The 10,000-nt window shown below is 39.3% G+C and overlaps 1 protein-coding gene across 5 annotated transcripts in view; it reads left to right on the top strand.

Moving 5' to 3' along the window:
* Positions 1-10,000, top strand: part of FOXP2 (forkhead box P2) — a 411,700-nt gene that overhangs the window by 213,541 nt on the left and 188,159 nt on the right. For all 5 annotated transcript variants that reach the window (XM_068997250.1, XM_068997215.1, XM_068997225.1 and 2 more), the window contains one exon: positions 6,873-7,050. In XM_068997250.1, the coding sequence (XP_068853351.1) occupies positions 6,883-7,050 (168 nt within the window). In that variant the 5' untranslated portion in view covers positions 6,873-6,882. The remainder of the gene's footprint in view (positions 1-6,872; positions 7,051-10,000) is intronic.

Here is a 10,000-nt window from a genome sequence, read left to right as displayed (position 1 = left end):
AGGATCTGTGGAAAAATTAGTTCATGGTCAGCAGATAAAAACCCCTCAAGGGATACTGAAGGGAGTGATCAGGAGCCTGAATGAGAAGTCAGGTAACCGTGAGGGTTAAACAAGTACTGTCTCATGAAGGAACATAGTATCACAATATTCAAAGATCAGGAGAGGGGAATTATCAATGATAGTTGTTGCAAGCTCCACAAAAAAAAAGAGGTATACAAAGTTGGCCCTGGGCTTGCAGTTTGTAAGCCCTACAGACTCTGTGAGAAGCTTGAAGCTCTTTTTTTTTTTTGGTGATTTTTTTTTTTAAGGGAATTTGCCTGCTAGGCAGGTCTTCCCTAGCTCTCACAGTTCTAATTATTTCCTATTGCCCTAATGCTTTCTCTCTACTAAATTCTCCATTGACTGTAATAAAGTCTCCCTACTCTCAAGAGCTTGGAGAGCTGCCTTTTTTTTTTTTTCTTTTTTCTTAAGACTTGGAAAGAGAGGGAGAGAAAGGGAGTGAGTGTGCTTTCCAAGGTGGGGTTTCCAAGCTGTCATTGCTCAAATAAGAATCTTACCCTGAAATTGGCTGCTCATTTTTGTGTGGGCTATAGGTAATGCACTCTAGCTGGCTTTTGCCACTCTCCTGTGTGTAAGGTATGCATCTTATGGTCCTGTACACACTACTTATACAGGCCTTCATAGGGATTTTCTTTCTAGCATGTGAAAATAAATAGCAGGTGGAAATTAATTAGACCTTCCTTGCTGTTTTGGGAAGTGAACTGTTGTTTAATAATCACATGAGTGTGACAACATACTCCTCAATTTTAGAAAGCAGATAAATTACTGTGCCCCAAACTGACCTGCTATTTTTATTAGTCCAGAAGAACTGAGATGGTGTGAAAGGAAAAGATACAGCCTTTAAAATGCAGGATAGCTTTTAGTTAAGATTGAATACGATATTCTACCTTCAATACCTTTATCTGACTGTTGGTGCCAGTTAAAAGGATGTTCATTTAAACATCTGATAGATAAACCACAGCACACGGGCAGTGGGGAAAATTGTAGCTTATAGTAGAGAGATAAATATTTTAGACAATGCTTGTTTTTTCAGTTGCAGTTTAGCACAAATCAATTAATCTGATTTCTTAATGCTTCTTCATGCCAGCCAAGTGCACCTGTTAAGATAACGCTGCAGGAAGGATGCATGTTTTCTTTACCTGGAACTGTATGTGGGTGGGGATGCTGAACTGCTGGTTCTTGTCTCAAGTAAATAAATCTCATCTGTGGTAATTTGCAAAAATCCCATCATCAATTTTATTACAAATCTGTGTTCAAAAAGGCCTTCAGAGGCCCACCATATGAGTGTCCACTTAAAAGTTTTATACTACAGCTTGAATTCTTCAGAGTATTAGTGCTTTCTGTGTTGGGATCAAGACACTGTTGTCCCATTGCTGCCTATTTTATCCATTTTGGAACTGTTACTATACTCACAACTACCATCTTCGGTAGTGAGAATATTCTAAATAGTAAAACGATTGTCTCACTTTGAATAGATGCTTTTTTACCATGAAATTTATATTTTTTCTTGTGAAAGGTGCTGATTTCTATCACTGATGTAGATGATATGTATTCTTTCCCATTACGCTAATATATGTCCTGTAACGTATAACTGGAAGGGTCTGTTTTTCTGAGAGAACTTCCAGCACAAGGTGTTTGGGCATATTTCACATTTTTACAGGTAAAACCCATTTCAGCAGATAGTAATGTATTAAACCTACTAATATAGATACTTTATTTTACACCTACTAATACAGATAATTTATTTTACAGTGCTTGAATGGTGTTTGACCTAATTAGTGTTTTAAACATATTAACTTACGTACATATTTAAAAATTATGCAGTGACTTGTCTCTGCTTAACTCAAGCTTTGAAAGCTGTTTTAGATAAAGAAAAAAGAAAACCGACCAAAACCAAACACCTCTACAAATGTTCTCTTAGCTTTCCTAATTTTTTGTTCTCACACATTCAGCTATGTCCTTAATATTTGGCATTTTGATTTATTAAGCAATCTTAAGTATTAAAGGCTTTTAGCGTACACCAGCGCAAGATTTCAGATGCATTGTGCCTTGTGTCAATGATGAATTAATTCCAGCAGAGCACAGAAGTTACTATTATTTAAGCCTAGCTCCTCACTTCTGCTTTTACATCACACTCCAGTTTTAAAGGGCTGCAGACCGGTCTGTGTCTTAGGGAGGGAAGCGAGGCAAATGCGTGGCCGTACTGGGGAACCTCAAGTTCGTGGCATTAAGCACAGTGCGCTGCGGGTGTGTCACGTCTGTGGATGAACCAGGGCAGGGCAGCGGGCCCGGGGGTGCAGCCATGTTGCAGGCCTCCCTGTGGAGCCGGGCGGGCGGCCGCTCCGCTCCCGGTGCTGGCCCTGCGGCGGCTCCGCTCCCGGTGCTGGCCCTGCGGCCGCTCCGCTCCCGGCGCTGGCCCTGCGGCCGCTCCGCTCCCGGCGCTGCCCGGCGCTGGCCCTGCGGCCGCTCCGCTCCCGGCGCTGGCACCGCCGCCGCCGCCTCAGCGGCCCCGAGGGCCCGGCAGCGCGCGCCGCTCCCGGGCCACGCGCGGGCCGGGCGGGCCGCGGGCCGGGCCTCGCGTGAGCGGCACGTGCGGGGCACGCCGAGGCCGCGCCGCGCGGGCCGTGCCGCCCCCTGGCGGCCGCTCCGGCGCTGCGCCGCCGCTCCCGCGGGTCCCCCGGGGCCGGGCCGGGGCCGGAGCCGGGCCGGGCCCAAGCCCTTGGCGCCGGACGGGGCCGTCCGCACCGCCCGGGCCTGGCAGGGCACGACAGACCCCGCGAGCCGGGCGTGACACACACCCTATCATAAACAGAGCAGGTCTAATTGCGGCACGGCGCGCTATCCTGCTATTTGTACAAATAAAAGACCCCGTCTTGATGCAAAATAAACACAAAAGCACTGTTGTGACTATAACAGGGAGTCATATACTAATTTATATAATAAGTGGTTGTGCACGTTTTATTCAAGATTATGGCTGCAAGAAATGGCATGAATTGCTGGGTGTGTTTAATGCTGGATTATAGCAATTTGAAACATGTCAAACACATGGCTAATGCCTCATGCTTCACTCATTCTTGCGTAAACCTGCATAGCCACCATCCATTATACCCTTGGTAACAACACAATTCTGCAAGTAAATATTGTTACACTAAGTAACCTTTCAATTCAAGTTGTTTAGGAAGAGAAAATGCAATCTTGTGCAGTCAGTTCCAGTGTCAGTTTAATGTTTCAAAAGGGAAGTGGTGTAGAGAATAAGTATCTGTACAGTGACTTGCCAGCCTAAAACACACACGCGTGCACGTGTGGGCGCACGGGCGCATAGAAAATGTCCAGTTCACTGCAGGGGAGAAAAGTAAAACTGTAGCTTCTAACTTAACAAGGTGGAGTGTTTCTTTTTTTGGTGTGGGTGATAGCTTGGCTACTGTGGCAAGATTAGGTATTCAACCTGCAGTGGAACCACGCACTAAAATGATCTACAATTTCACTCTCTCTTGTAGACGGCACCAAATATTTCCCCCATACCTTTGTTTAAAATACTGGGTAGAAGAGCTTATATCTCACCTTTGGCGCCAGGAGTTAGAGAATCACAGCAGAAGTAGGTGCTGGTGAATGTGTCTGTGAATGTGGGTGCGTGTGTGCGTGTGTGCCTGTGTAGGCATGCTCATGACTGACAGCGAGTGTGACAGCAAGAGAAAAGAGAAGGATTAGAAAGTATGAATGTGTATAAATGTGTGTAAACAGGGACCTGTATGTTTTTTCTTGTCCTATTTGAATTACCAAACTTACTGCCTTAGTATCTGGCTGATACCTATGTATTTCCTTTGTATTTATTTATGATTATTTTGGTAACAATCTGCACTACTGTTGTAAAAACAAGAAAAAAAGTACATTAGTTTGCTCAGTGAGATGTTGCAGGTTCAAATTATTTTGCTACCAATAACTCAAGTTACTGATACGTAGACATCAGAAATGATCCTCGTTTAGATGTTTTTCAGTGCTTCAGTTTGTGAGGATTTAGAGTTGATACTACATACACACACAAGTGTGTAGATTCACGTGTATATGCAAGAGAAAAGAAGGAAAAAGAAAAAGATTCTATGCTCTTGCTTTCTCCAGCAGCTCCTTTTCAGCTGCAGACAGTGAGGAGGGGGCTGAGGACGACCAACACAGTGCATTACTTGAGCCAAAGTTTTAGAGTTGTTTTTAAAAATAGCACTTTAAAACTAGAAAAAAATCCCCACGCTTTATTTTTAACATAAAACTACAGGGTCTCTTTTTTCTTCGTAAAAATACTTCAGTATTTCTTCCACTTCACTTCGAAATAAATTGCCCTTTCTAGTATTGTTACTCTGTAGTTTCATTCTGTCTGTACCCAGCTGTTGGATTGGATTTGTTGTTTTCTATTGCCAGAGTAGTGTTACTGGTCATGTTATGTTAAAGGCAATTCTGCTGGCTCACAGGCACTTTAACTTTAAATGTAGAGCCTGAACTACACTCTGGGGCTTTGCAAGGATACAAAATCCACAAGACATAAAACCCTCTGGTTAATATGAACTGGAAGACATTTAACCCTTCTTTGCTAATTGTAATGAAACAGTCAGAGAGATGTAAAAACAGGAGGGATGATGTATTTATTTATTACTTTTCTGGGTGTTTTGTAATGTTTTGATTATCTAACATTTACACCCCTTTGCCCTTTTAATGTGCCTGGCTAAATGTATCAGTGTTATTGTCTAACGTTTGAATTTGTAAAAGATGAACCTGTCTGTTGGTTAAATCTTTGTTTGACTAAAAGAGGATTAACGTTTGAATTTCCCAAATTTCCAAATCCTTGTAACGATACAGCTGATGAAGTGTTTTAAATAAATTTCCACTCTGATATACATGTCTTTTTATTGAAAGTAAATATTGTAAAAATCATAAAGGGCTGTCTGCTTCCACAGTTGTGGCATACCCGCATTAGAATTTTCATATAACTACTAAGGGCAATCAGACCCTTTTCTCTGAATATTTTAAACATTGTACATGTAAAATTTATGCCTAATTTGAATACTTATTAGCTGCCTAATCTCAGAAAAGAGTATTAGCTTTGTTTTTGCCTTGTAAAATTCATCACTGCTTGTATCACATTTTCCATTTCTATTATTTTTCTTCGCTGATGTTCATAAGTGTTTCAGAAGGACTGTTTCTTCATAAACACATCTGGTGGTGCTGTTGTTTACTGGGCTATAACAGCTGCCCTCCTTTATTTTAACTGTGTTTGTGTTTAGGTTTTTTGCATCCTGTTTATTTCTGACCAGATCATCCTTAAATAACTCATCTTTTGCTATTTTAAAATTTTTTCACACAATATATACTTTCACTTTATCGTGTAGGAGCTTGTTTGTGGTAACTCATGTTGCATTTTAATTAATATCCCATGCACATAGTTGAAGTTGTAATGATCCTTTTCCTGCTGTGCTTTTTTTTTTTTCTTAAGGAAGGGCAGTTGCTCATACTTTGCAAGGGAACAAATAGCTAAGTTAAATAATTAGGCTAAACAGCAAGCTTTGTTTCCTTTTCCGAGTTTGCTTACACATCCCTCTCCCTTCAGAGGTGTTTTTTAAAATCACAGCTCAGCCAGGTTGTTGTGAGGACTCTTGTCAGTAGGTCGGGAGTGAGGATGAAGGAAGGGAGCTCCATTCTGACCCTGCAAGAGCAGGAGAGGACTTTGGTGGCTCTGAGAAGAGACACTGACCTTTCCATATTACAGATACAAAATGCGCCTTGAAATTCTGGTTTGTAAGGGCACGTTGGTTCTTTATTTACTGCAAAGATTTCAACTGATCTTGGCAGGACATCTCATTGCTATCCTGAAAGTACAGTATATTTATGCAGTGAAAATGATAAAACATTTATTACTGTAGAGAAGGTAATATGCATAATTTATGCTGTTTTTAGCACAATCATTAGTGATATTCTTGATAGATTTTATTTCCAGCTTTCATATCTAATACATGCCTGGAAAATTAATTTTATATCTTTCATTTATTTGCCTATGTTAAAATTGAGTTTTAAGTCATCTTCAAGTGAACAGTTTGATTGCTGCTCATGCATAAGCTTAATTACTTCCCAGGAAGGACAGTATTAAATGTTTTAAATGTCAGAAAAATAAATGAATATCAGCCGTTTGATTAAAAAAATAGGCAATATCTGACGTGTTTGCAGCAGGAGCTTTTTCTTAAAATGCCTCGGAGGCAAAATTTTATTTAGTCACAAAAAAGGAGAAGCCCATTATACTATTTATCATTGGTTGATACCATATGATTTGTAACACCCTTACAAAATTTTAATTTTGTATGATTAGCTGTGCATCATTAAACAACAGCCTTGCATAAGATATGCTGTAAAATTCTGACAGAATCAAGATAGTGAATATTTTAAATAAGGCTGTATAGTCATCCATGGTTGTCAAAGCTAGATAATAGGAAATATAGAGCAGTGTGTGAAATCGTGCTTTCACTTAAACTGGTTTTATAGGTAGACTTTAAAACGTAGTTGTTCATAAATGCTATTGACCATGCTGCGTGCATGGTGTGTTATTTTGGCCATTAAATGTAAGCACACAAAGCTTGCTTATAGAAATCATAATTCCAGTGATTAGCAGCTGTATGAAAGCAGAGTTTGCATTGCATTTCTTGGTAAACGGCTCTGCGAGGCTTTTTTCTTCTTCTAAAGATGCTGTCTGTGTAATTGGCAGAGAGGGACATCTTGATAATGGAAGTGTGAAGGTGTAACGCGTGTGTTAATTGATACTTCTTAATCACTTTTAGGTATTAAGTCATGATGCAGGAATCTGCGACAGAGACAATAAGCAACAGTTCAATGAATCAAAATGGAATGAGCACTCTAAGCAGCCAATTAGATGCTGGCAGCAGAGATGGAAGATCAAGTGGTGACACGAGCACTGAAGTAAGCACAGTAGAACTGCTGCATCTGCAACAACAGCAGGTAAGTTTGTTTTGTTTCCTGTTTGTTTTTAAACAAATAAAGGGCTGTTTTCAGAGGGGCACCTTTTCGGAGACCCTCGGTGTGGGCTGAATGTGGAGTATCGTGGAAGTGAAGAGCATGGGGCATTATTTGTTGTTGTTTTAGTGCACGATAATGCTGAAATGCAAGGATCCCGTTCTTGTGGCAACAGCATCTTGCTGATATGGCTGCATGCCACCACGCTTGCCTGGTGATTACAATCCCGCAGCGTATTTATAAAAGTTGTGCCGAAGCCTTGCAGTGCATGTTTTCAGGAGCTGTTAGTTTACTGTGCGATTCGGGCGCGCAGGACATGGTGCGGGGTTTTCCACCAGAGGGCCACATTACTTGAGACTTTGCTTCGATTGCAATGAATTGTGCCAAAGTCGGAGCTGGGCAGTGAAGGGACCCTAGTGAAGGGACCAGAGTGACTTTTCTCAGTAAAGGCACTTTGCTGTCGTGGGTGTAATTAAAAAATGCTGGTTAGTTCAAAAGCACTGAAATGAAAAAGATAGTGTTCCTGTCTGTGTGTGCTTGCATGGGTGTGAGTGTAACATGGATGTGTAATTTTAAAAATATGGGAAAAGAGAGAAGCAGCTTTTCTGTAGGTCTGTTTCCATTCTCACTCTGAAAACGTATTTTTTTAAGTTTTTCTGTTTGTGTTCCCAACAAGTGAATGGAGAACTGCTGTTACATTTAAAATTGTAAAATTCAGCCATCTGTTGGCTACTGACACCACCTAATTACAAAATGCAATCCATTAATTTTTGTCACTGTAATATTTCTCTTCCTTTTAAAACCTGAACAAACAGAACTCCTACTTTTTCTACCTAAGGAGTTGCCTCTCCATCAGGAAACACAGACTGTAATATTGCAGTGAAGCCCAAACTGTTTGGTAAACAATTGGGGTCTGATTCTGCACAGTGCCCAGTACCTGCTTCAAACTCCTGAAAGTCTTTGCTCCCTCATCCTTTCATTTGCTGAGCCCACTCAGCACCTTTGGAGTTCAAACCCTTAATTTTAAATGCTGAGGTTTTTCGTTACAACATCAGGTATTGCATTAATAGAAGGAAAGTTGTCTTCTGTTACAAAAAATATTATAAAAATGCTGTTTTATAGAAACATGTTTTAACGTGATAGATACACTGCATGTGTACGGGCCTCTGAAATAACAGGTCCTAATAGCTCTTAAAATTGAATCATTCTTAGTGCTGAATTAAGCAGTGTACACTAGCTACATTTATAGTAAAATATTTTAAATAGTGACAGAAAATGTGGAAGAAGGAAATGGATGTAGATTGAAATATAAGTTCTTAAGGCTTAACTCTGTGCCTTGCTTCAAATTCAAGTGTATTCTGTTTTAACAATTGAGCAGTATGACAGTCTGAAGAAATACAGGTTTCAGTGTCTTCATTATGTTCTTAGCAGGTTTCTACCTCTCTCTAGATACACTTTTATGTGTATATATATACCTTGTGGTTTTATACTCTTTTCATATAAAATTGTATGCATACAAATAGATACAAAAATTTAATTTGTTTTCATTGAAAATCATGTCATCATCTTTATTCAGGTGTTCAGATTATAACAGAATTTTAAAATCTTTGTTCAGAAAGAGTGTATCAAATTGGCCAATATGTTTAGAAAACTAAATTTAAGTGACATACTTTAAAACACAAAAATACTAACAGAATAATGTGCCACTTACATGTTTCTCAAAGTAGCAGTCCTAGGCATGTGTAGCCAATTTGTCCATACAGCCAGAGATTCCAGTAGATAGCATTTGCAAAGACCACAGAGAATTACAACTGAAGATGAAAATATCCAGCTGAGTACTAATAACAGACAGGTTCTGAGGGGACAGGCTTAGAAGTGACAATCTTTTCTTCAAAACTGTGATTAGATCTTAAATAAGCAGACAGGCAAAGTAAAACCATGGGTACAGTTAATAGGACTCAAGAGGCATTTTATGGTAGGGTCTGCACCATAGGATTTAAATACAACTTGAGTTAGGCATATAAATCCTTCTATAAAATATGTTGATGTGAAACATAAACACTAGTAAACATAGAGTAGGATGTCCTTCAGATAACGGGCATAGCTTTGTGCTACTTTTGCTTTTCATCCTCCTTTTTCTGTTTCTTTTTTTTCCCCCCTGTTTTTGACCAGATACCTTTTGAAATATGAATTAAGAGGAAAATGATGGCTGCTTTTATTATTGTCACTGTAGTAACTCTCTAAAATGATATTTTTAATATGTGACTTGTCTAGAAAACTTTGACACCTAGAAAAACAGAGGAAGCCCTATTGCACCAGTAATTATTATTCTTAAGAATTTTTTATTGTTTAAGTATCTGCAAGATGTACTCATCTCATGGTTTAACGTTCTGGATTTGGCTTCTCTGAGTCATTTTATTGGGAGTCTTCAAACAGACAAATCAAGTTTTTATAGCTTTTTCTAAAGGAAGCAAGTAAATGATTGCTGGTTTTAATAATTTCCTTCAACTGGGCAGCTACGTAAAGGGATGCTAATGCTTAAGAATAGGTTTATCAGCCAAGTAAAAATCACAAAATAAGTTTTTACTGTGGCATGAATATTTACTGGAGAAAGTTAAACAAGAGAAATTTTAGGCTATATAGAAGACCAACTAGGCTAAGTTAAATTTTTAAGTTATAGATGTATGGATTTATAGAAAGTAAATAAGAAAAAACAGGCTTTTTATATTCTTGTAAGCAATTATGTGGAGTTTGGACATTTGTTATTTGCTTGATGAACTATGTTGTTGTGGTTTTTATACAGAAATGAGAAGTTTGACTTAAATTGGGGATTTAAGTCCTCCTCCATGTATCAAGAGAGAATGACAGTATTCTATAATATATTGTAATATATACTTGGTGATAAATGGATTGGGTGCTGTCACAAGTCATCAGG

Source organism: Aphelocoma coerulescens, chromosome 1A (genome assembly GCF_041296385.1).
Source record: "Aphelocoma coerulescens isolate FSJ_1873_10779 chromosome 1A, UR_Acoe_1.0, whole genome shotgun sequence".
NCBI lineage: Eukaryota > Metazoa > Chordata > Aves > Passeriformes > Corvidae > Aphelocoma > Aphelocoma coerulescens.
Note: the sequence above shows the minus strand (reverse complement) of the source record. Positions and strands in the feature narration are given on the sequence as shown.